This window comes from Astatotilapia calliptera, chromosome 12, assembly GCF_900246225.1.
Source record: "Astatotilapia calliptera chromosome 12, fAstCal1.2, whole genome shotgun sequence".
Classification (NCBI taxonomy): Eukaryota; Metazoa; Chordata; class Actinopteri; order Cichliformes; family Cichlidae; genus Astatotilapia; species Astatotilapia calliptera.
This window is the reverse complement of record NC_039313.1, coordinates 23,299,770-23,326,294: the sequence shown is the minus strand read 5'-3', so window position 1 is coordinate 23,326,294 and position 26,525 is coordinate 23,299,770. Positions and strand designations below refer to the sequence as shown.

At 41.2% G+C, this 26,525-nt stretch overlaps 2 protein-coding genes across 10 annotated transcripts in view; both read left to right on the top strand.

The window, feature by feature from the left end:
• The first annotated feature begins 1,395 nt into the window (after positions 1-1,395).
• On the top strand, positions 1,396-21,540 carry sorbs3 (sorbin and SH3 domain containing 3). 6 transcript variants are annotated; one of them, XM_026187632.1, is made up of 21 exons: positions 1,396-1,476; positions 9,203-9,275; positions 9,968-10,156; positions 10,343-10,415; positions 10,745-10,878; positions 10,991-11,054; positions 11,834-11,872; positions 11,960-12,047; positions 13,092-13,200; positions 14,810-14,863; positions 15,011-15,118; positions 15,716-15,771; positions 16,969-17,039; positions 17,612-17,673; positions 17,810-17,856; positions 17,969-18,083; positions 18,166-18,291; positions 18,439-18,540; positions 19,124-19,218; positions 19,321-19,427; positions 19,945-21,540. In XM_026187632.1, the coding sequence occupies exons 2-21, from the start codon at positions 9,264-9,266 to the stop codon at positions 20,004-20,006; spliced, it is 1,713 nt and encodes a 570-aa protein (XP_026043417.1). In that variant the 5' UTR covers positions 1,396-1,476; positions 9,203-9,263; the 3' UTR covers positions 20,007-21,540. The 6 variants fall into 6 exon arrangements, with proteins under 6 accessions (XP_026043417.1, XP_026043415.1, XP_026043411.1 ...); XM_026187630.1 differs by having other exon boundaries at positions 1,397-1,476; positions 18,439-18,990; positions 20,479-21,540; XM_026187626.1 differs by having other exon boundaries at positions 1,397-1,476; positions 18,439-18,990.
• Positions 21,541-23,244: 1,704 nt separating this feature from the next.
• The window catches only part of pdlim2 (PDZ and LIM domain 2 (mystique)), a 31,970-nt gene continuing 28,689 nt past the window's right edge, over positions 23,245-26,525 (top strand). For all 4 annotated transcript variants that reach the window (XM_026187845.1, XM_026187846.1, XM_026187848.1 and 1 more), the window contains exon 1: positions 23,245-23,408. The gene's annotated coding sequence lies outside the window, so the exon portion shown is untranslated. The remainder of the gene's footprint in view (positions 23,409-26,525) is intronic.

The following is a 26,525-nucleotide window of genomic DNA, read 5'->3' as shown; positions in this document are numbered from 1 at the left end:
AGGTTTATGTATTTTTTTCAGAGAAAAAATGTACATTTACAGTTTTTCCACATTTCTTTATTTACGGCAATTTCACATCAAATCAACAGTTTTAAACTGTTTTATAGTTAACAGTTTTTTCCTGTCGTATTTTTACTGTCTTTCACTGTTAAATATACGGATCTTTTTTACAGTGTACGACGAATCCTGTAATAGACCCAACAGTTCCCCTCAGAGCCACAGAGGGACAGTGTGGTACTATCTTTCATGTTAAGGTGCTTTCCAATGCAAAGTCTGTCACAGTGACATTTTGGGGTGTTGCTTTTCAGACTGCAAAGAGGATCCAACAGAGAAGAGGGCATACATCATTTGACCACTGATGGAAAAAATAGCTTGCAAACTTGTACTAGTGTGTCTGGTGTTTCAGAGATGAACTTTATTAATCAAAAATGAGTTTTTCCTCTGTGAATAATAACCTGAAAACTTGGTTCTAGAAGAATAATTAATGGTCCCTGTGCAGCTGTTTGGTAACATGCTTGTCTTTTGTCTCTAACACAAGGGCAGACTCACAGAGGTGCGACCTTTGATTCCTGGTCTCACAGCCAGACTGTTAAATATTTATCTTGGATGGCAGGGCTGCGCTGCTTCTGGACTCAGGGTGAAAGAATCTAACAGATAAAACCCTCAAGAACTTAACAGAAGCTTAACATTTGTCCAGAAATGCAGCTGATCTTCATGATTACACTGTGGACTTTACAAGAATACAGCTTGAATACAAAGTCTTTCTCATATTGGGTGGCTGCATAGGGCCTGATACTGAGGATGGAAAAACTGACACTTATTTTGGGATTAGTCTTTGTGTCCTAGTCTGGGGCAAGTGTTTGCATATTTGGGGTTGTTAGCGGGTATGAGTTCATGTGAAAGAAAAAAAGAAATACACTTTCCTGGATCCTATCTGCTATCTGGATGTCATAGAAAGTGCTAAAGACTGTCCTTTTTCTCTTTTTTAGATTGATATGAATGTGACACACACTAAAGGCTTAAGACAGTGAATAGACCAACGCCATTATAACACTAAGGCCTATTATTGAGATTGCTATAGAAATCCTCTTTCTTGGCATGTGCTGTCAAACACCGGAAGGTGGTTCTGCTGCGCCTGTATGGGAATTTCTATTATTTCCAGCTGTGGATGGAAACTATTACCAAGCCCCTTTTCCCCTGATGAGCGTTAAAGAGCATGCTCACACAAACACAAGAAACATGCACACACACACATATTACATGCGCACGCCTATGGACACCCAGTCAAACATTCAGACTCAGGCTGAATCATTCACAGAAGATAAAAGACACCCTGTTGGCTTTACAAAGAGAAAGAGGGAGGGAGAGTTTGAGAGAAAGAGCAGCAGCAGTAGTGCCCTCCTTCTTTTTCATTCACTTCCTCTCTCTCCTTGTGTGCTGCAGAGACTTCACCGCTCAGCCTGCACTCTACAGCCTGTAAGTACTGTACAACTTGTGCCTTGGCGTCTCACAGTGACGAGCGCAGAGGTTAGAGCTACAAGGATTTAAACGCTCAGAAAGAAGACTTAAGTTTTTTTTAGCCTCTGTCAGTTTTGACTTCAATTTTCATTTGAGACTCTAGCACAGATGTAATATTTGCTTCTTGTCGTCACTACTCAGTTCATCACTGGCACTGACAAACAACACAAGGCATTATTTTTTTCACTGGTCTGTTACTGCTGTGGGTTTATCTTCAGAATGTGTTTAAGTGACCTTAACCAGCTGTCTGTGGTTCAAAAGATGGTTATCATCTGACCTTTATCCACACACCGACTACTATGGTGGCTTTACATGTGTGGATATTTCAGTGTTTTCATGCTTGAAGTGCACTCTATCACTCTTTTGGAAACAGGCATTAAGACCTGCAAGGATTTATTTCTATACAAGACATGTTTAAAGTGTGATCCAGAGTCCTGGGACATGTACAGCTCAGAAAAAAAATGTTGTTTACCGCTAAAATAAACTCTGATGCATTTTTGTTTGTTCTCAGTGACATTCCACATGGGCTACCTCAGCGCATAACCTGTTGTATGGCCGTCGTCCCTTATCAGTTGTCTATCATGGTGGCAATGTTTTTCTAAGCATCTTTCATTTGATTACAACAGTATCTGCTGTCTCCTGTCTCCTCAGAGGACAGAGAAGTTGATGCTTAAAAAAAAAGGCTTGGGCCGTAGCCACCAAGTATTTTAAGGTTTTTAGATGATTAACTTCCTGAGATCTTTAGCTGTCATTGTTTTAATTAGCTTGTGCGGTAAAAGTCTGCTTGATTTCATCAGTAACAACGAAGGGCTGAAGTACAAGATCATCTGTGATCCTTCCTATGGTGATTATCTGGTTAAAAAATAAATAAAACAAAAACAAAAACATGGAGCTGACAATGAGTAAACCTTCATGTTTGCTTGGCAATAAGAGAGTAAGACAAACTGAGCAAGGATTTTAACTCAGAGATGTGCTGAGCACCACCGCGCCAAACCTGCTATTGCCTCTTGCGTGATTACCTCGTTTAGGGGCAGAGTGACAAAGTACCAGATTTGGTCACAGCAGGGTTAAAGTCTGTGCCAGCAGGACACAGATTATGAAGGAAGGCTCCTCTAGATCGCCCTGCACTGTCCGTTTAGGTTCAGCAGCTCAACTGGTTGGCGAAAACAACCCGTGAAGCGTACAAGCTCAGTAAGTGGATATCTGCACCGAGCTTTGGTGTACCAAGCCAGACCGCTGAATTATTGAAAGAGCTGAGTGCTTCGATTTCAAGTTGAAACTGGCGAGCACATGCACAAAAACATACACTTTTAAACAAATGGGCAGACCGTTGGGTAGGCTCTGATAAATTTCCTTCTTTGTCCTGCTGGCTTTCAGTTTATTGCTGGAATAAAACATGGATTTAAAAGGAGGGATTGCATCTGTCAGCAGGTGATCGGATCACTCACCTGCAACACGGACATTGTAAATCAGTCTTCCTGCTGCATAATATGTGCCAAAGCCAGCCTGTCAGCACATTGGATTTCAGGTTTTACACCGTTTGTCTTTTTTGGCGAGAACTGTGGGCAAACTGGAAATCCTGGTTTCATTTGGGCAAGAACTGTGTGTTTATGTGTGTGTGTGGGTGTGAAAGACAGCGGGATTTAAGAATGTGTTTGTTCTTGTTTGACTGATCCCCTTCTAATTTGCCTTTAAAAGGGCAAAACATATTTCAGTCTCTTGTTGTTTCATTTTTATCTTCACATCCAATAAAGTATCGCTATTGTGTGCGATCATGGGAGAAAAGTCAGCAGGACTTGTGCTGTCAGTGGTTGCCTATGTGGCGTAGAGTAATGACTCTGAAACACTTCCAGAGCTACAGGAACAGAAAGAGCTCTTATTCTCCCTTCATGCCTTTGGCTAGCCAAAGACCTGGACTGTGTACACACACACGTTCACATAACACACACACACACAGACACACAAAAGGAGAGGAAGCCATGGGATAGATAAAGTTAGGAGGGGACATGATGGAGTCACTGGGTAGTGTCTGGGAGGTGGAGGTGATGAACTATTTTGGTTCTCCTTTGGTTAACCCTGTGCTGTGAAATATCACCTTATGACAACAATAGAGCTGCTTCACTGAAGGAGGTGCCCCAAACTGACAAGTCAAGTACGAGGGGGGCACTTTTTGAATATGGGGGGGTCAAAATGGGTTGCTATGGCAATGCCTGTCAACCGGAGAAGTCTTCAGTGGAGGCAGGGAGAGAGAGGACTGGAAAAGAGAGAGAGAGAGAGAGAGAGATTGTGTGTCCTGGCTAGTTTCATGAGTCAGAGAAAGTGGAGGGAAGGTCTGCAAGTGTGGTTTTCATGCACAGCTCATGCAGACAGAAAGAGGTGTGAGTGGGTAAGTACACCAAATGGGAGCACAAATATATGAAAACCAAATGCAGGGATTGACCTTAAGCATTGTGGCTGTCTGGAAACATGTGTAAGTTTTAAAACTGTGTTTTGTTTAAGGTTGAGTAACCTGTCTGACTGCTCAGGGATTACGTGCTGCTCTACAGGATTAATGTTGAGGTTTACAGTGTCTTAAAGCATGTTAACTCATGTAGTTAGTGTTGATACGGACAACAGGAGTGGGCTCCACTTGCATCTGAGCAAGTGGAGAAGAGAGCAGCTGGAGTCACAGCTGGAGCACTGAGGAAGAGAGGGAGAGTAAGAGAGAGCTCTGGCTGTGCGTATAGCAGAGAGAGAGAGACCTGGCATTGGGGATAGTGTTTCCCAACATGTCATCCCTTGTTGCTTTGCCCAGTGGGTAAGTGTACACTGGCAACTGTCAGGTGAGCTGAGAGGAAATAATTAGTTCTGTCAGGATTACTTTCCCATCTTGCAGCAGATATCAGGCCTAATGGCCCCAGGACCGTCCAGGCATCACTGTCGGGGTAATTTCCACAGTTGGCTTTGACTCCCTTTGTAATATTACTGAGGGTCTAGCTGCCAGCACTCATAACCACTGGCTGCACTCAGCTTTGAAGATGCAAGATGACAGGCATGAGGATTTGTGACATTTTTCTGCAGTTACTCTGCTCTGAGCTTTGTATTTTCTCATGCTTTGTCTGGTGTATCGAACACAAGCTCAAATAAGGAATCACTTTAAATGATGTGAAGCATGCTTTTTTTTTGTAAGAGCAAATCTGATAAAACGGAACCTACTCTGGCTGTGATTTACTGCCTTTGGGCTTCTCCTGGGAACGCATCGCCTCTCCATTGACAAGAAGTACACAGACTCCTCCTGCTGCTCAGACTGGACAAGCACCATACAAGGAGGTGAAATACTTCCCTCCTGATAAATGTGTGTATCCCCTCAATAACTGCATATCATAAACTTGCGGCCGCAGGACCTTGTATGGGCTGCGTCGGCACATCTGCGATGCTGCACACGGGAAGCAATGTTGTGCCATCGACCTCGCAGAGCTGACCTCTCGCATAGCTGCAGAGTGACTCACTTTATGTGTTTGGAAATAAAAGCCTGTTTTATTTACTCGACAAATGTGCTTGTAATTACCATCTCACCACTTTTTAAGGCAGCATTCTGTTGGTTTTTACGGCGCTCTTATGTAATTTACTGGGCAGCAGTAACACTGTGTACGTGCAGATGAGGTGATAAGACTTTACCCTTCAGAGCAGGTTAAAACAATATCCACACTCCTATACATGATTAGAATCTTTTTGCACATTTTAAGGATTTTATGGCATTCTAAGAGTGTTTAAGTCGACACGTTGTAGCCGGTTTTCTTACACAGCTTTTAGAACTTTTAATCAGACTCTTTGCAGCAGTTCACTCTTAAGGAGTAAATGATTAACTCTTTTGCTTCTGCTTACCGTGCTGCACAAAAGACTTGGGGGCTCATAAATGGTGATCAATTCACATGGCACTGTTTTGCTTTCTTTTAAGACCATCTTTCCTAATTTGCAAAAAAACAAAACAACCATCAAATCACGACTTTCCCAGTAGCAATCGCACAAGTTCATGGGTCAGCACTGCCGCAGTTATTCATCAGAGTATGTGCGGCCACCTTGACAGACTTGCTCCCACTGAGAACAATATAGGACGTGCTCTCTCTTTGTGCAGTGCAGATGGAGGTCATCATAGGTCAGAGTGTTCGCAAAAAGACCTGGCTGCAGCTCTCTATGGAAGATAGAGAGATTTAGGAAAAGGTTGACTTCTTGCCATCAGCTGGTGTGATTAGTGAGAGCTATGTGATCTTTGAAATGGGTTTACATTTTTTTTGTAGTCTGCAAAACTGCTACTATATTAGAAATGTTATTAACAGCTGTGGAAACCTCCTTTTGTGACTCAGAGGAATCACAGGGGTGTGGTGAAGTTCACTGACCTCGTAGCTGCTGACTGGTTCTGCTCTGCCTCAACAACTTCTGATAATAGCTTGGTTTGTCATCAACTCCCTTTGGACTAAAAGGAGAAGTAATCTTACAGCTTCACTAAAGTCACTTTTTAAAGTTAATTGTGATACAAATGTTTAATTTGATATTGCTGATAAAACTAAGTTGACGTCAGTTTTTTCAATCGAATATGTGGCTCAATTCTTTGAGACACTGGATGAGTGTCCTTGGGATCGATTCAGAGAATTTCATATGAAAATCCCCCGATTCTAATTCAGCCTGTCCTCAGTTACCCTCTTCTTTACTGAATGGAAAGCAAGAGAAAATAAGAAGTATTTTCAGCAAGCTGGAAGTATAAAATTCTGGTGTTGTGAAATCATGTCTAGAGCGGGGCATCCTCCTTTCATCTCAAGTGCACATGGGCCTTTTATGGCTCTGTTTTTCTTCCACCCCCAACCTGATCTAGGGGTGATAAAGGACCTCTCACCTAGCAGGGGGCTTTACTTGTAAATACGTCTGCTATGGCACTGATGCAATTTCACCATGACAGCATCACAGGTCTGCCTTTGAAAGCTTGTAGCAGCCTCCTATGTTGTGTCTCAGTAATTACATAAGAATGAACTGGGCGTTCAGATTAAATGTAGCCAGACATCTGAACAGCGGTTTTCTTGCTACATATCAACTCAGAGTTTTCCTTATTAGGTAGGATTGTGTTTGGTGCTGTCAAACAGGGAATGCATGCAGTGCTGGAGAATTACTGGGTTGGATTTTGCTCTCCAGAGGAATGAGAGTCACTATTATGACATGAGCTTACTCATCAGGAAGCTACTTCGCTGAAGTAGGATATTTTAGCTCTTAGGCTTCTGAACAGAGGGAGACCTTATTATGCCTCTCTACTAGTATAGCACTGCTTGATTCAGTTCAGAATATTCCATATTTGTGTTATACTGGCCATTTAAGTGTACCCACCCAACGGTTCAGAGCCACCCTCCCTTTGAGGCCACCCTTGAAAGTTAGTTTGCTGCTATACTGACAGCCAGAGCTGTATGCCTCAAGACCATGTTAAAGATAACCACTCTCATTCACATGAAAGTGTGAATGAGAAAATGCAGTCTGAAGCCTGAGCCTTTGGCTAACAGGGATAGGTACATACACTGAGCTGGTTTGATCCCTTAAGGAGACACAAACGCCTTTAGGGGCTGTGTCAGCAAGGGTATCCAGAGTAAAGCCCTACCAAATAAAACATGCAGAGTTGCCTGCTGTTATGACCCCTTGTGAATAAGGAAGCAGCCAAAAGTAGCTACACTGGCCTAATTATTAGAGAATTTGGCAACAACAAGTACTCTTTAAAATGAGTTACAACTGTAAGAGTGTAACGTCTTCGGGGAATTCTTTGATGTTTGCAGATATTTGGAGGCTAGAAGAGATAATGCTGAGCTATCTTAAGGAGACTACAAAGACATATGACAAAATGCAGCTGTCACTGACTACTTTATGTGGAAACTGAAATGGCAGCAGTGACAGGAAAACTGTTTCGTCTTCCCAAGTTCTGCTGAAAATTACTCATCTATTATTCATCAGTGGCACAGCCCCTTACAGTGAGAGGCTTTATAGAGCCAGGGAGACCAGATGTAAACACAGAGCAGCGTGTCAAACACGCTGTAAATGAGACTTCATGTACGGAGCTTGTTTGCAGTGTTTCCTGCCGTAGGATGGATAATAATTTTGTTGTGATTGCTTTGGGCAATGATAGGTCATCGGTCATGCTTGAGCATTAATGGTATTGTTGAAGGCACAAACCTCGGGTTCCCATCTATTTTGTGTTATGTAACTGGGGTAATTGAGGGATGATGACTCAAATGAGTGACATTGTTGTCTGGAAACGGGAACATTTGCTATATCAGAGCACGGACTCTGTGCTGTCTCTTTCCCTTGTGCACAGAGACGCAGAGTGCTTATATTTCTTGGTCTTTACCACAATGATTATAGACTAATGTTCAGCTGCAAACGACACATGGAAAACTCATTAGTGCAAATTGTGCTGGGCAGCTTTCAGCCTGTAGTAGCCTGGTTTGTGCTTGGTCACGACTTTCTTGGCATGCTTCAAAGACATAGCTTTGGACTGCAAACTATCCTTAAATTAGCCTTATTGTTTCCTTCAAAAGTTACTACTATTTTCTGTGTTTTCATGGGTGTAGGGGGCGGTTTTCAAACTGCCTTTGTAATAGTTTGGGTTTCAGGAATTAGTGCTGAAGAGAGGGTGTGGTATGCATACGTACATGATGCGGACCATTTAATCTCTATAGGAGTCTGTCTCATTCAGGAGCAGAAATAGCCTTCCTCTTATTCTCAGCCTGCCTCTGATGTTGAGACAGCAGGCACAATCTGTTAGTCTGAGGTGCAGCTGATTTGAAACTGGTGTCTGCTTTCAGTAGCTGGCCCTTTCCCATCATCTAGCTGCTTCAAGTCCAGCTTATTACGACACTGGGAAGAGTGAGGCAGACGTGTGAGTCACACTCATTGTGTTTGGGTGGGTTTTTCCTTAGTAGTGGGAAAAAGTGGGTGACGTTCATTTTCCCTTTTTGGAAAGCTAGTGGGATGGGATAATGGAACAGCTGGACAGTCTGCCTAGATGTAAAATATGAACTTATGACTGGGGAGCTTTGTGCTACACCACACAAGACATGACCAACAAGGAGATAATTGGGGGACATCACCTGAAATAAAAAAGTAAACAATAATATCCTTCGATCTATGGATTCTCACAGATACACTGATGGGACACTTCTAGCAAAAACAGAAATATGATCCATGAAGGATATGAAAACCAAATCTATTTAAAGTTAGTTTTTAAAAGAAAGAAATCACAATTTTTGGCATACAGCAGAACTGTTGTTATGAGCCATTTCTGTGAAGATGAATCAGAATTTAACGTTACTTCTTATTTAACACTTTACCTTACACAGAAACATTAAAAGTCACATTTGAATAAAAAGAAGGCAGCTGGATAGGTGCTGTCAGGGGCGTGTCAGGAGGGGGCATTTGTCATTGGACAAAAATACTGTTACTCTTACAACACAAGGATGAGTTGAGAGCATGGATAGGATAAGTAGGAACACAATTTAGGAAGTACTTTACTAAAGTACAGGTTTAATGTACTTGTACTTTAAGTATTCCTGTGTTATGCTATTTTCTCCTTTAATTCCATTTTAATCCGGATACAATTACTATACTTTGTACTCCAGAGAATTTTAAAGCTTTACTTTCTTATTGATTTTTTTATGAATTTGTGTCTCTGCAGATGCTTTTGATGCCGTGCACAAGAACTTGATATCTGTCACACAAGAACCACAACAGATCTAATGCAGTCGCAGGTAAAGTCAATTGCAGCTATGCTAAATATTGACATTTTCAACTGTTTAGCAAATGCAGCTGTCTTGAATAAGCAAATATGAACAGGCGGGAGAAACACTCATTAGTGTGACGCAGATCAGTCCAGTGTAGTGTCACAGTCACCATGCCATTGGTGCAGATAAGAGTTCAACCATGAGGCAAAGGGGATTTCCCATGACCCCTAGGATGAAGGACCAAAGCACCTGATAAACAGGGTTGGAACAGAGGATCCAGCATGGTCTGGGGTATCACTATGGAGACCGTAAGACAATTGCTGCCACTGCTGGAGTTTTGGTTGACATCCTCGACCCCTTCCCAACCTCTCTGCCCTGACTCCACCCCCGGCTCAAGAACAGGGAGACCTGGTGAATGGGGAGTTAATGGGCCCTCCTGTTTCAGTGCTGCCTTTCTGCAGCTGGAGCAAGAGAGACGACAAAGTGGGTGCAATACGACTTTTCCGCTGCTGGTGCTTTAAATAAATTTGGGGTCTTTTCATCAGAAGCTCTTCTGCTCAGGCCAGTTATTCTCTAGAGAATAGCTTGACCGCCAACAAGTTCACATGACCTTATATAAGCGAGTGCTGTTTACTCAGCGTCAATAGGAGAACATGACAGGAGCAAAGTTCACACACTGTTTTCGTTCATCCATATTTTTCATTTCCTCTCTGTTTTAGCAAAGCGTGGAAGTGGTTGCTGATCCAGATGGCACCCGGATAATCTACTCCGGGAAACCTGGAGTTTCTTCAGATCAGCAACTAATAACTTCTCCGGATCTGACCCTCAAAGTGATCATCTCTCCTGGACTACCCACTCCTCCCCTGAGCCCCTTCCATTCTGCAAGGCTGCCGTCTGGAGAAATGAAGGTATCTAACAATGCTGAGGCTGAGGGAGCGGTATTCAGGATGCAAGTGCTCCTCCTTGTGGAAAAACAAAGCATCACACGCTATATATACATCAATGTTTCGAAATCATCACTCCTGCAGGTTTGAGCTACATAACGCTCTGACGTTTGGCACAGGGCTGATTTCTACATCTCTGTCCTTTTCAAGGTGTCAGAACTAAATGGGGGGAGCCCAGCAACTCTCAGCTTTGGATCATACTATGGACCCTCGCAGTCAAATAGTAAGATTACAAAATTAAAGTAAAGAAGTTGTAGTTTGAAAAGGGAAGAATTTGTAACCTGGAAGGATTTAAAATGTGAATAACAAGAAAAAGAGTTACCACATGTGCTGAAAACAAAGATGAATCAAGTCACTGTGATTTATATGGTAATAAATGAAAGCAGGTGAAGAATAAAATGTTAAATTTGGTTGAAAAATCAGCCGGTGTGTAATACCCTTAACTTGATCTATGGGTTTCATATGATGTAGGAGGATTTATAAGCAGACAAATTCCTGTGTAATTAAGTGAAACAGCACAATAAAGGAAATGTTGTTACTGTGACAACTTAGGCGGACTGTCCAACGGCCTTCGGGGTTCTGCCACGTTACCACGCAGCACGGGCCCCACCAGGGAGGAAAGGCTCATCAAGTTCTCAGGAATTGGCCCAGTGGATGAGACTGGGATGCCCATTGCTTCAAGATCAGTAAGCCAGAGCTAGCACTGCTTTAATTCTACAATGCTAGTTACATAAGAAGTGTTGTTGTTTTTAGCCAAATCCTTTGACTTTCTGCGCCTCCTCTTTCTTTTAATACCAGAGTGTGAACAAACCCAAAGACTGGTACAAGAGCATGTTCAGGCAGATTCACAAGAAGCCAGAAGGTAAGGACACTCCCCCCTCTCCCTCACATACCCAGCTCCAGTGTGAATTCCTCTCGGTGTCCGTGTCAGGTACTGCTGAGGTGATCCAGCAAACAGATTACTGCGGGGGCAGAAAAAGGCATGATGAAAGAGCCCTAAGGTCTTATGTCTGTTCTGTTTATTAGCTTTGACAATAATCCAGCTTCTTATCTCAGCCCCTCCTAGATCAGGCTGGTTATTTGCAGTCTATTAAAGGTTTCATAATAGAAAAACATTCCCTGTGCGCACAGTAAAAAGTTCCCTCACAGCACTCGAGTGGATCCTTGCAAGTATTTTGGTTTAGACAAGCAGGTGCTTTGCTTTATCTAACAGTATTACAAAATGAAACCACTGAGTCCCAGCTATCAGTATCTCATCCGTATCTCAACGCATGAGATATAGTTTAAGAATGAAAACACTGGAACATCTGCATCCTTTACTTTATGCTTATTGACTCTTTTCTATTAAAGCCTTCCACTTCTATAATTGGACAGCTGCTTGTGTAGATTAAAGCTTTATGTACAGAACATATACAGCACATAATGGACTCTTTAGTACACTAGTACAATGTTTAGTTGCTTTAATTTAAATGAGATCTACTTTTTATGTGTGAAACATTTACTTATAAGTCTTAAATTAGTAAAGAACAACAAAACACTGCAAGTGAGCTGCAAGTAATTCTTAAACAAGCACATAAAAGAAATATGTTGGTGTGACATTCCTAATCACTTAGTCTAAGAAATAATTTCCTTGTTCACCAGAACCTGAGCTGGAGCCTTCAGAGAAGTGGTCAGCTGAAAGTAAGGAAATTCCCCAAATTCCACATTGTTGACTTGTTCGGTTATGTAATCAGTTTTTACTTAAGGCTGATGTGCACTGATCTGCAGGGATGCAGTTGTCTGCCAACACAGAAGAAGGTAATGAAGCAGACAAGAACCTCTTCAGACTAACACCTCATGGAGCTCTACCAGACTGGTGAGATTTGAGATAACTCCTTTGTGGTCACGGGATGACTTTTCATATCCCAACATGAAAAAAGACAGGAGCACCGAGAATAACAAACGTTTGCAACTTTGAGAAATTTAATCAAGCTTTTATATTCAGTGTAAGATGGATGTTTTAGACCTAAGAGTATGAACTTAGACAGAAGAGGGTCGAAAGCAGGATATCCAACACAGGTGCTTGCTGATTAGTGTTAACAATTAAATACAATAACACTAGAAATGCACTCATTTCCAGAACTCAACATTGTTACAATCAACCACACAGAAAGTCACATTATGCCAGATGCGTTCACTTAAAATGTTCTAAAAAGGCACAAACACTGCAAACAGGTCAAGAGGTCAAGTAAACTGACTCAGACCGTCCGAGTAATGATGAGCAGTAGATGGCTTATTGCCATCCACCTTTTTCTGAAAGCAGGCAATCCACTAAAGTGCTCATTCCTACCTATGAAGTTGGAAAGAAATTAGCTATAGAGATGAAAAACTTTTCAAATTTTTGAGACTTATGGATAGCAAAAAAGAAATGTTTTTAAGTGGCGGAAAAGAGCTTTCATAGAGGGGCTTCACATTATGCTGACAGGAAATGGAAAAAATGTGTATAAAAAAAAAGTCAAATTCTCATTTTGAACTTATGCTTGAGATTAATGTTACTGTGCTTCTGCACCACATCCAGATCTATAACAGGTTAAAGTTTTAGATCAGATCAGTTTTAACATATTTTTATTGCATGAAGCACATCTAAGTTCCATATACTTATTTATAAATTAGTATTTGTTTATATCTTAATTAATAAATACTGATTTACAGCAATTTTCACATGAGATACAGACTGCTGCTGATGTCTTATGTGAATAGCTGTACCATCAAAAACTACAAAGCCAAGAGCGTATGGGAAAAAATGTGTGGGACGGACAAGTTTGGATTTGTTGTTACAGGCACTTACAATGAAGTCACCATTAAACTGCTGTCCATGGTGTGCGTCTGTGTGTGTGTGGGTGTGGGTGTTATATTTCAGGAGCGAGGATGTAGATAGACTGTCAGACCCAGGAAAGCAGCACGCTCAACCAAAGAGCATATTCGACTTTGAGCCTGGAAAGAGCACCACCTCAGAAAGCCACAGTCAGGTACAAACTCACATGCTCTCATAGTTTAAAAGCAGGCTCTGATTCCTGCATTAAAAATGTTCCTTCATGATTCTCTAAGCTCCAGGTTGTTGTTTGTTCTTACGAATCGCATTCTTTCTACAGTCTTGCACTGTTTTCCCAGTGCAGAGCTCAAGAAGAGGTTGCTTACCTTTTCTGTAAGGATTACAGTCTAAGTCTTTGTATTCCATCTTCTCACGTGAGGTGTTTAAATAACTTGAGAGTGTGGTCAGTGTACGGTACCTACCACTTACCACCAGATGTACTCACTCCTTTTATTCAGAGGATACAGTAGGCTCCCAGCATTCATTCATTTATCTTTTCAGTCAAAAAAAGACACTACCTATGTATTTATGTTGAGCCTTGAGGGGTTTTACACCTTAAGTCAGTGATTTACAGGCTGGTGAGGCTGACGCTCTGAACTAAGAGCCATTGTAACTGAGTGTGCAGTGAGTACTAGACCGGTGTCTCTTTAGAGTTTCTATTTTGAATGCGTCTTGCAACAATGTCCCAGATCTGGTGCATATTGTGCCTTGTGTCTACACTTGTGAAGAAAAGAAATCTTTGTTTCCACTCCCCCACCGGAGCTGTGGGGTCTTGTGATGCGTATTATGGTCCTAACCTCTTGTGGTGTATAATGGCTCACAGCATGGAGACTTATTTCATTTCCTCTTTATGACACTGGCCAATGTTGAATCCCCTGGATAGTATTTACAAAACCAGCTCACAGACCATATCAGGTGTTGTGCTGCTTCACAGTGACATTACAGTTTGTGACTGTAGTGAGGATGACCGCCCCCCCAAAAGGAGGGAAGGACTTGGCATTCAGAAGGACATATTAAGCCAAGGTGCTACAAAAAAAATAGAGCATTAGTCTGTGTTTCATACCAGCAGAGCCTTTTAAAGTAATGTTTCATAGAATCAGGGATGAAGGCAAAGAGGCATTAAAAGAGGGATTTCTGTGCTAGTTAAACCAAAAATGCAGATTTATGTCTCTTGGCAGCCAGCCTATTTCTGAAGAAGCTACAAGTGTTAGATTGTACACAACCTGGGCCTCAAAATCCAATAAAGAACAATATAAATTAGTGAAATATTTTACAACTAAGCAACCACAGAACTGAGACATCTCTGGGAATTACATGGGGCGTCTATATAGCTAGAGCCCAATCGATTTATCTGGGGCCGATATTATCAGCTGATATTAGTGGTTTGTCGGTTTATTGGTGTTGGCATTTATAACAGCCTGTAAATGAACATTTAAAAAGTAAAGAAATGCTGGGTGAAACGCCCGTCAGCCACGTTATAAGTGTTGATGTTGCATAGTTTGTCCACTGGAGGGCGCTCCTACTTGTTCTAACGGCACAAACACCGACAAGCTGATCCTGGCAGAGCAGAACGACTAAATAAATAATTACATATTATAGGGAAATCTGTTTATGCTTGGTGTGTGTGACAGAAAAAAATAACTGATATTGGAATATTGGATTTTTAAATCACCAAATATCAATATTGGTATTCCAGTATCAGTAAGGCTCTATTCATTAATATCATTTCATTTCAATTGTTTTCTTTTTTGTTTTTTTGTCCATAGTCACATCTATATGCACAGAAGCTACAAGAGAAACCCAAGTCTCCTTCAATAGAGGTGAGCTTCTTTTACAGTATTTATTTCTCTGTTCTAAGATGTCATCTGTTTAAAATGCGTAACAGGGGACATCATCAGCTCCAAACTTCAGACTCTGTATTAGTGTTTTAATCCTGCTATTCCACCTCCATAACTGTTCGGACTCAGGCCAGTCTGGTGTCTGAGCTGAGTCGATTTGAGGCTGAGCTGGACTCGGATATTCAAGGCCTGGAGCGGAGACTTTCCCAGAAGAAGCAGCATCGAGGCTGGGGTGAGGTACTGAGCCCCCCTCCTGACTCTCTCTGCTGAAGCATCCCACCCCCCGACACCACCAATTTAGTAGAATTGCCACTTCCCTACACTTCCAATGAAGGCTGTGCGCCAGTGAGATCCCTCTGCTTCCTTATCTGACATGTTTTCCTATGCGACCTGGATGATATAGTCTGCCTGTCTGCCTTTGCATTCGGATCAGTCTGCTTTGTAAATCGCCTGCTTGCAAGTTCCTCCACAGCGAATGTAGACCTGCCTGCTGAAAAAGAATTACAAAATCAAATTCTTCAGTACTCTTTGATTATTTTCTTCTGAACTCTCCTTGCAGTATCACAGCCAAGAATTGTCATGCTTTTTCCTGATTCCTGTGTGATTGAATCAGCCTCATAGTCTGCAATTTAACTGAAATCACAGGCGGCTCAGACAGATCATGAGAGGTGCTGCTTGTAGCCTAAGGAGGATAGGACCCAGGGGAATTCTTGCTCCTTTGGGAGTGGTCAGCACCTCGACTTTGTCTGAGTTGTTGTGAGATTTCCTCTGAGCTGTGAGATACAGAAGGCTTTAGGGGAAAATAACTGTGTTTACTGTTCACTCTGCTTGCAGGAGGCTAGAGGGAGGGATCCAGTAACTGCTCCAAAGAGTGGCGCTACTAGTTACAGGTCAGTCACTGGCATTGTTACACTTATAATATGTAGACAGAGTAAGGGATGTAATAATGATTACTCTGTATGATATGCAGCTGGATTAAAATTATATCTTTTTTGCTTTCTTACGAGCGATTCTCTATTTTTCCTTACTTTATATGTACCCATATTAACTGGCATAACCACGTATTATTATCCGTAGTTTTTAAGTAATTTAGATCATTTCTACCTCTGTCTGTATGCATTTCAGGTTGTTTGAGGAATTCTTATTTTGTGGCAATGTTTAAAAGTTTTCAAAGTGATTTTCATCTCCTGTGCACATTGTATCATAGTGGCATATGCAGGACAGGTTAATAGAAAATCCAGGGTCACTACATAACAGACCTCCTCTGAGAGCAACTCCCTGCCTCTTAATCCACTTTAATATTGCGTCATCTCTTAGTAGTAACAGCTCCTTTCTTCCTGCTGTATTAAGAAAACCAGCACTGTGATTTGACAGAAAAACCATTAACTTCGCATGGAACCTGCTGGTTTTTCAGGTGACTTTCTGTTAATTGAACAAGTCCAAGTACAGTATTTACCTTAAACAGCTGACGACATTCCACATTTCTTCCCGTGTGTGTAATGCATTCTTGGAGGATTCTCTCTGTTGTTTGCTAAGTTGAGTTCATTGGTTGTGAACTTTTTCAGTCTCAGGGGATTTGGCTTAGGACATAGGAAATTTAAAACACACAGCAGGGAAACTCTGTCAGCTCCTCACTGCTTCCTGTTATCTGGACACTTTGTTTAGCTGTGCGAGTCCAGCTGCAACCACTAAGATACAAGAACTGTGCTGTCTGCATATGCAAATCAGCTCATGAGGAATCCAAGCTGGAATCTTTCGGGTTTCGGATTCATTCCCAACCCAAATGCAAATTCAGATGCAAACACTCAGGATTGGGATTAATGAATGGTGTATAGGGGCTGTAAAGACAACTAAAGCCTCATACTTTACTGGAAGCAGATTTTCAAGTCAAGGAGTCTGCAAGCCCTTCCAGGCTTTCAGTTATATACAGGAAATGTGCAGGAAACTCACACACTCTCTCACACTCATACACACTCACACTCCCAGCTTTAACTTTGTGCCTTTTCTAAATGTTTGATATTAGAACTGAAAAGAGACATAAACTTTTCAGATTTAAATCAAGGTCACTATGTTCTCCACTTTTTCAGCAATTCATCAGCATCAAAGCAGCCTGTCCATCACTTTGTTGGCCCATCATCACCCTCTGTGCCCACACATGGTAAACACGGAGCAACACACATGCACACTGAGGCCTTCCCAGCATCTCTGCAATGTCGTCGATAGTGATTTATTACAAAACTCTCCTTAAGTTGATAACAATCAGCTTTTCCTCATTCGTTAATCCACTCTCACTCAAAGACACATGTGCTTTTAGAGAACAGGCCTCTCATTTAATCAATCCGCATGTAGTTGATGAAAGCCCTGAGTAATCTAATATTTGCTGTTAGTCTCATGGCTGTCTTTCATTGCTAACGTTGTCTCCTGCTATTTTACTTGTTAGCTGAAGCTAACAAGTTACCACAGAAAGTCTTTGTAGTTTTTTTTTCCTCATAAAGAAACAGCTGTGGATGGGTGGGGAGGAAGCCCTTAAAAGTAGGAAGTGAAACCCGGAAGACCTGATTAAAGATTAGCGCTATCCAATTGTTTTTCCTGGAAATTCAAAATCCCTTTTAACCCCATGTAGCTGTTATGATTATAATTGCTTTTACACAGCAACACATTCAAAAACAACAAGGGAACAAAGAAGTGCATGTATCAGACTTCACTTGCTTTCCCTACTTTGCTCCACAGTAGAACGTCTTTCGCCTGCAAATGAAACCATGGAGGTCCCACCTAAAAAAGAGGAGAAAAAGGCATGTTTCTACCACTTTATTGCTACGTAAAAAAGAAGACCGTAATAAATATATTTGCATTTTGATTTTATTTTGAAGGCTGGATTGTTTGCATGTGACAACTGCATTGTTCCCAAAACACTATTTGTTTCTCCAGATGAAAGCAGCACGAGCCAAGTTTGATTTCCAGGCTCAGTCACCCAAGTAAGTTACAGAAGGAACTGATATAATAAAGTTGTAATTTCTTCTCTGAATCTAAAGTTATAGGTGTATCAGAAACTGAGACGTTCCTTACTATCTTTTTTTCTTCCTTCAGGGAGCTCCCACTGCAGAAAGGCGACATTGTTTACATCCACAGGAAGGTAGATGCCAACTGGTTTGAAGGAGAGCATCATGGAAGAGCTGGTATTTTCCCCACAACATATGTGGAGGTAAACTTCTTCTTCTTCTGTGATGTGCTGATATTATGTATAATGGCATGAATTTGGCTAAAAACTCCAATGTCTTTCACAGGTTTTGCCTCCTACAGAAAAACCGACACCTATAAAGTCTCCCACTCTGCAGGTGCTGGAGTATGGGGAAGCTGTGGCTCTATTTAACTTCAATGCGGACCTACCTGTTGAACTTTCTTTCCGTAAAGTAAGTGGCTCATAATGCATCGCTTGTTTGAACTAAAGGTTAGAGCAGAAACAGAGCAAAAACATATTTCCATTTAGGTTTTCCGAATCAGTTCTTACTGTTTATGTCACCATTTAAAGCTTTTTTAACCTCGATTCTCTATTTTAGGGTGAGGTGATCAGCATAACCAGGCGAGTTGATGATCAGTGGTTGGAGGGCAGGATTCCAGGAACAAGTCGCAGCGGCATCTTCCCAGCCAATTACGTTCAGGTCAACAAGATGCCCCGCACCAAATACTCCATGGATGACTACTCACCGGGACCCATGTCACCAGTCTCTCCTGGACCCCAGAGTCCAGGACGTCCACTGCACTCACCTTCCCCACGGTCACCGCTGTCCCCTTTCACCTACACTTCCCTGAGCCCCAAACCTGACCACTCCCCCGTGAAACCGTCTTCACCTTCACTGCTCGGCAGCCCAGCTTCACAGTCACGCTCTCCCACTCAGACACCCGTGCCCAAAGAAATGGCTAATCGCTTGCACCACATCATTTCCAAACCGGTTTCACCCACCAACCACAACAATCACTGGGCTGGGACACCCTCAGCTAACCAGAGTGCCGCCGTTAAAACCATTTCACCCTCCACTCATTCATCAACGTCAGCACACAGAGCGGGAGCTCCCACAGCGAACACTCCCCGATACTCTGACCACTCGCAGGTCTGCTCTCACTGCCTTTCTGATAAAGTGACACATTGTACACACCCACAGTGTTATTGTTTGTGCTGACAGGAATGTTGTTCATTATTTGCCATTTCATAATGATGACATGAGGTTTTTTGTTTTTTCCTAGGGTGCAATACCTAATCAGGCTGCTCCACATGCCAACTCCCTGCCGCAAACGCAAGCACCAAACAGCCCCGGTTCACTGATGGTGCAACACCAACCGTACGTCATCAGATGTTTTTGTTTGTTCACATTGTTACAGTACAGAACAAGTGTTGCAGCTTTGGTGACTTTGTGGTTAAGGCTGCTTGCTCTCAATTTTAGGTACAAAGCTGTTTACAACTACAAACCACAGAATTCAGATGAGTTGGAGCTCAGAGAAGGAGACATTGTACAAGTGGTGGAGAAATGTGATGATGGCTGGTTTGTAGGTATGTGGTTTATATCTTTATATATAAGTGCTATTTTGAGTGCATCATACTGTGTATTGTAGAAACAAGACACTGAAGCAAGGCTTTATATAAAAGTGGATGGAATAAAAAAAAGAAAGAAAAGGAATGTTTTGGCTTTGGGCGACAACTTGAATGCATATCTTTATTCATGTATTCACAATGTAATACTTGTCAAACTAGTCAAGCGTCTACAATAGTTTTTGTCACCAGGAAACAAAAACACATTCTTTTAATTCAAGTTTGCCATTTGACATGTCACCCTTATTTAGATTGTCTGGGAATCACTACAGATATGTCTACAGTGTTAAAATGTACATAAGCAGACACGAGGATCCTTTTTTGTTAGCAATTTCAAAACATTCTGCAGTGTCAGTGCCCCATCTAGTGGACAAAATGATGTATTGCATATGTAACAGGCACAGTTAAACAGCAGAAGATCCCACAGATTCACAGTTTCTGTTTCATGAACACACCATATGTTCTGCCCCCTTTCTAGGTACGTCAGAACGGACTCGTGCTTTTGGGACTTTTCCTGGGAATTACGTGGCACCGGTTTGACTTCCTCACTTACTGCTTGCCCACATCCATCAGGGGTCATTAGAGGCCAACTAATAGTGCCAATATCCACCACACTCCCCAAGTGTTGATTAGTACAGCCTGCATGTTCATGATCTGAAAGGGAAATGATGTGATTTCTCACCTCACCTCCCTGCATGTTTCCATGTGTGTTGCACAGAGATTCAATGAGCATATTTTCAAGCACATCACTTCAGAAGATTGAATGAATGCAGATGACACTGTTTCAGATTGAAAGAATGGATTCTATTGTTCCGCGACTCTTTGCAGCTGCAGGACATTTGCATTTCTCCCCACTGAACAGCACTGTTTCTCCAGAGGTCCTCACAGTACGATACTGCATTCAGCTTTTCATCACCACAGTGCCATCACAAACCACTGAAGTTTCAGTGAAGACCAGAACCTTTTCTAGCTTTCATGGAATATTAATATTTCCTTCAAATATTTTCCCCAGATTTTCTTTCAGATCTCTGAACAGACCCGACGCAGTTTTGAGGAAACAACACGATAATCTGTAAATGGTGCTCAAAGTAAAGTGCAGTGAGGGCTCAGACATATCAACCTATGAATGCTGAAAAGTATAAAATGCATGTATTGGTCGCCTAAGCAAGTTATTGATTGTATAATGGATGGTATTTCTCATTTATAAGAAACAAAGTTAAACGGAAAATTTGAAAGTAAAGAGATGGAATGTGTTTGATGCTGTAAGAGAAGTATTTGCTTTGAAATTGAATGTACAAGATGAGCTGTGTCTGTAAGTCAAGACTAGACGATGGCTTCACAGCGATTGGCTGAATGATCTTTTAAGGTATCTGAATTTATTCTGAATGTGCCAAAGCTAACCTTTATTCTTATGCCTGTGTTAACCTGCACATTCCCAGCTCACTTTATTCTTGCTACATTGTTCTACTACTGCTTCTACAGTGTTTTCCCAGCTTATGGGGGTAATTTTGATAACAGTATTCAGAAAATCACATATATTTGTGCCCATCCAACCTCAGAGTTTGTAATCCTAACTAAAACATCTTTATTCTAAAGTTATTTTGCAATTTTATAAGATACATTCATGATTTCACTGTAAAAAAAATGTATATTTAGCACACACAAAAGATGATTGTACAGACTGTAACCTGTTATCAAATGGAAAGCATAATATATATTTGTTTTTAAAAAAATATATTGCATATGTATGGTACGCAATTTTTAAAATAAATCTATTAAACATTACAGAGTGATAATGAAAGAAGCTTTTGTTCATGTGTTAATTTTGTGGAACAGTAATATTATTAGATATTATTAGAATAGCTAAACTAGATTACATATAAGGTGACCGGGACTGTGTTTTTAAATGTTTATGCAGGTTTTAATGAACCAATAACACAAACGCATACATGGTTATCTTTCTCCATATGTGCAGCAGGAAGTGAACAAGCCCACGTGAAATGAACAGATATTAAACATATTAAATGTATTAAATAAGCTAAATAAATGGAATGATATCCTACTGACAAATTGATTGGTAGTTGTGTTGTTTCTCTTGTGTTGTTTCTCTTGTGTTTTACCTGCTATATTTCTGCAGGTATGTTTGAATTGTGTTTGTCAAAAAATATTATATCCTTTTTAACGATGTCTGAGTTGTAGACTGGGTACAGTAGTTCTTTGTTGGTACCATAAAGTGTTGTGCAAAAGTCTTTATCCAGCCCTCATTTCTTTATTTTGCTAGCAGAAAAGCAGAAATAGGTTCACTGCAATGAGCTGTGTTTGGCATCAATGTCATGCTAAAACATGAAGCTGCTGCCAATCAGATGCTTTCCATATGCTAGTGCATGGTGGATCAAAATCTGTCTGCATATTTCCAAATACATCATTGTATTAATTTTAACAAGATTTCCAACACAACTGGCTGGAATGCAGTCACGAACTATGACAGAGCCTCCACTATGTTTTACAGATGGCCGTAGAACCAGAAACTTCCAATTTGGATTCATAACTCCATAACACCTGTTGCAAATGATTTTCAGTCCAGTTCTTGTGTAATCAGTCCTCCACCCCGTTTCCATTAAGAATAGCTTCTTGACAGCCACTTATCCACTGAGACTATTTCTGATGAGTCTTCAGTGCACAGCAGATGGATCAACTGAAGTGCCAAATACATCTCACCGTGTCAGATCTTCACTTGGTTTTTTCCTTATTTCTAACATGACTTACAGATACTGTTCATCTGCTGTAGTGGTTTTTTTAGGCTGCCACCTGTCCAGTTTCCTCAGATTTTATTAAGGACATTGCACACCATGCTCAGATTTGCTAGGTTTTTGGCTATTAGCCCTTTCAGAATTGACCCATTAGTGCAAAAGTACAAATTTATGCCTGTCAAACTGTGTTATGTTTGGCAGTTTTCAAAGATTGGGCTAAAGAAATGGGAACGATGTGTTATTGCAACAAGTTGCCAGTAAAGTAAAACATACAGTTTAAAACTTTGCTAACTTGTCTGTTATGTGAAAAACGCAACACTCATCCCTTAAGGCAGGTGGGATTTTTTTAATCCTTGGGTAAATCATAGGTCCGTTTTAAGTGCCTTAGATAAGTAAATTAAAAACAACTTTTTTTTTAAGTGGTCAGATACAAGGTATGGACTTAAAAACGTTAAAAAAAAACAAAAAAAACAATGTCCAATGAAAAAAACTGAAAAACTCTCAGAAAGCCTGGAGAACTAGTCAAAGTCTGGCTGCTTAGAAACAATGTATTAGGGGGGGAAAGGATGGCTCGCGACTTTTGCACAGCGTGTCCCTCAACATTAAAGCAGTCCAAAGAAGCTGCTTGTGATTCTAAGTTTAACCGAAGCGACAGCCTCACCGCTAACGTGAACCAGCGACCTGTTCAGTCTCAGGTGAAAGCCATGACACTCAACTAGCTGCTTCGAGTGGGGGCGCGTGCCGTTGTGCTCTGCTCCGTCAGCAGGTGGCGCGTGAACACACACAGCGCAACCACCGTGTTTTGTTTCGGGTTTTTTTTTTTAAACAAATGATTCAATTATCATTGCGGTACACTCCTCTCGCGTGCTCCTCCTTGATGTGACACGCCCTGAGCCGGTAACCATGTCATCGTTTTTATTTTGGGAACGGCACATGGCTTCTCGAGCTCATACCATCACTGTTACAACTACGCGCGTCGTCACAAGTGGTGTTCACGCGTGCCATCCTCTCATCTGACTCAACACTCCAGAGACACAGACTCGGCGGGAGTAGCAGTGGAGCTTTTCTGTTTCATGTTTGCGATTTGGTGACTGGAGTGAGCTGTGACCTGTCTTGTTTTTTTTTTTTTCAATTTATTATTTTTTTCCAAACAGGTGGGAAAAGAACCTTAAAGCCCACTACATTCAGTTTGGTAAGTGGCTACAGCGACCTGAACAATTTAAACGGCTCTCAAGCCTTGTAGCTAATTAATTTCATTCACGCAGCTTAATTGTGACTCTCAATACTCCTATTTTTCGGAGGGGTGGTGGTGCAGTTTTTTCCCCTTCTGTTGCAGTGTTTGATTTATAAAACGTGACTCATTATGAGTCTAAATTTGTCATTAGGTATCTGTTGTATGGAAATATTAGAAAATATGAGGTAGAGCAACACACAGGGTTTATATGCAAAAGTATATTAAAGTTAAAAGTGCACGGTACCAATGTGTGAGCTGTTGTAAGTAATGATGCATGATCCGAGTGGAAATCAGTCTAACACAATAGATGAGCCTAAAGCCACAATGTGCATGTTTCCAGCACCTACTGTAGATTTTCCATCCCTCCTGAGTTCAGAGAAGCAGATTTTTTTTTTTCTTTTTCTTTTTTTTTCTTTTTCGCACATTAAGCAGTCATGCTGATTTGTGGAGAGGCTGAACCAGGTGCAACCTCAGGAAGCTCTTAAGTCAGTATTTATGTCACATTAGCCGGCTGCTGGTGCTATTATCTTCCCTCTCACTTCACTTAAAGTGGTTTTAAAATGACCTGGCTGTGTGAGCGGATGAGAGGGTGAAACTGCTGAGGAGTGCAATCCAGAACAGTCACAGTGAAACAATCGTGTTTTCAAATCTCCATTGCCTGCTGTCTCTATACTTTAGCCTTTCTGATTGTGTCTGCTTGCCTTTCATGTGCCTGCTCTTTATACTTTTCCTCTCACTGTTTGTTTCCCGATGGTTTTGCTTTATTTGAGAGAACTCTCTGACAGGATAAAGCCATCCAGAAACCCAGAAACGGTCCACTGTAATTTTGTACCAAAGCAGCAGCTTTTTAAGAAAACACACAGAAAGGGCCAGGTCATTACTTCTAACTCGGAAAGATATGTTGTTTGTTTTTACGATCGCACTGAGGTTTTAACTGAGCCGAAGTAACGTTTTCTTCTTTTTTTCGCCTACTTTTAGTTTTAATCCTCCTGCCTTGCTGTAACTTTGATTTTTGTTCAACTCAGATGAACATGCATGCAGGAAGTCGTTTTTATCTTTGGTCTGAAAGATAAGTGTGGGTTGTTTTTTGTTGCAGAAGTTTGTTTTTCAGTTTTAACTGAGCCAGAGCCAGAGTGGTGGTTTAGACTGTTATTTATTTCACTTTACACCAAGATTTATGAGCCGCAGGATGTTCAGCTTTCTCAAAGGTTCTCAGTTGCCTCGGTACCTTTGGCATGCAAAGAGCACCACAGTTGTTGGTGTGAGGAGCCAGAAGGTGAAAGCAAAGGATGTGGTGAACCCGTTTGATTGCTGAAAATCTGCAAGTGAAAATGTAAAAATGCAAAGAGCAATAATGAAAAGGGACAAGTACAGCCAGTGTCACAGTATTCGTTTCAATTCTGTCAGCTGTATCAGTGCTGCCACAAAGTGATGAATGCACTTTGGTAAGTGGTGGATGTTATTAGATGCTACATTGCATTAAGCAACACTTTTAAGACCATAATAATGTGAGATCAAATCCACTAGCAGCATCCACCCTTGAAAGTTTTCTTATTGAAAAGGGAGTAAGGCATTTTTCAGGTGTGTTTCATTCCACAACTATTTTGGTGACACATCGTAGCCATATGCAACAATGCAGAAATTCACCAACCAACACCCCATTTGACATCACATGTTATTGTTTGATATTCTCTTCATCTCCTTAGTGATTGCTGGTATATATCTGACCAGATGGGTATGATGTGCAGAATGTGCTGAATGCTACTGCTTTCGACTTATTGGAGGGAGAGGCTTGCCACTGCATTCTTTTCCTTTTTATTCAGTGGGTGTGTGTGTCCAGGTAGGTGCCAACCTGTCGGTGTACTTTGTGACACAGGTTGCAGACTGCATCGCTGACATGAGATTGTGGAAAGTTCACATTGGTGCACGGCGACCTGTGAGAGTTTTGACAAGTGTGTGATTCATACCAGGAATATTTCCCTGAAGCCACAGGAGTTCTTTTAAGAGAAAGCGTTCCTTCACATTAAAGAGCTTTCAGTTGAATGTGTGTGTCTGCTATGTTCATCAGCCATTGTTCATTTCACTCCAGTGGATTTTGGCACAGCTTTGACAGAAGAAAAACTGTCTCACTTAAGCACTCTAGTGATAAAAGAAAGTTATAGAGCCAAAGTAGGTGCTCAGTTTTGGCTGTCAGACATTTTACTGTACAGGGCTTTTAAGTTGGATCACCTAGTGGCATATAGTTTACACGAATATTCGATTTCCAGTGCTGTACATATGGTAACAACTTGTTTTTCCAAAATATTCATTCCTTGAAATAAATGAGGTGTTAGTTCTCAGCTTTGTTATGCAAAATGATGGTAACGGTTTCCTGTTTTGGTGTTCACAGTTTGCTCTGTCTGCTTTGATTTAATGAATATCAATGCATCTGTAAATATGACTACTGGTTCCCATGCCAGTGTCAAAATGGTGATCAAAGTTAATGACTCACCCTTGATGAGTCATTGTAATACCACACTAAGACACATGATTTCAGGCCTGTGTCAGCAGGTTTCATTCAGCCTAACTGCCCATAGCAACTTGTTGCTTACTAAATAGATTGCATATCAGTTGATGTTAATGTCTTTACACTGAAACCTGCATGTGCCTGATTTATCATCAGACACTGATAAAGACAGCTACAGTCCTGCAAGACTTTGCTCTCAGAACATAAGCTCAGTGTGGCAAACATAAGCTACGTGTAACAGATTAGTTTCATGATGTATGTCATACAGTAACTAATATTTTATTTTTATAATGTAAAAAGCAGCTGTATCTATTGGTAATATCAGAAATGTTTTATACAAATGATACATTTTAAAACTACTTTACATTAAACCCTGAAGGCATTGCACAGGTACAGCCAATGAATCTTGACTCTGACATTTTGAAAGGCCTATTCTGCCCCTTTGTACTGCTTGTAACCGTGTTTGCCTGTAGAGAGCACCACTCAGAGATTGCAAGTACCCAGAAGCCTTTAACATATAACTCCTAACATCAGTTTCCTAAAGTGCTACCTGATGATAGCCAGTTTTC

What these genes read in the sequence shown, in the direction of transcription:
- sorbs3 (XM_026187626.1), top strand. An exon ending in CCTCAGAAAGCCACAGTCAG is followed by an intron (nt 13,201 to 14,809) that starts GTACAAACTCAC and finishes TTTTGTCCATAG; the next exon opens with TCACATCTATATGCACAGAA. An exon ending in CTAAAAAAGAGGAGAAAAAG is followed by an intron (nt 17,674 to 17,809) that starts GCATGTTTCTAC and finishes TTGTTTCTCCAG; the next exon opens with ATGAAAGCAGCACGAGCCAA.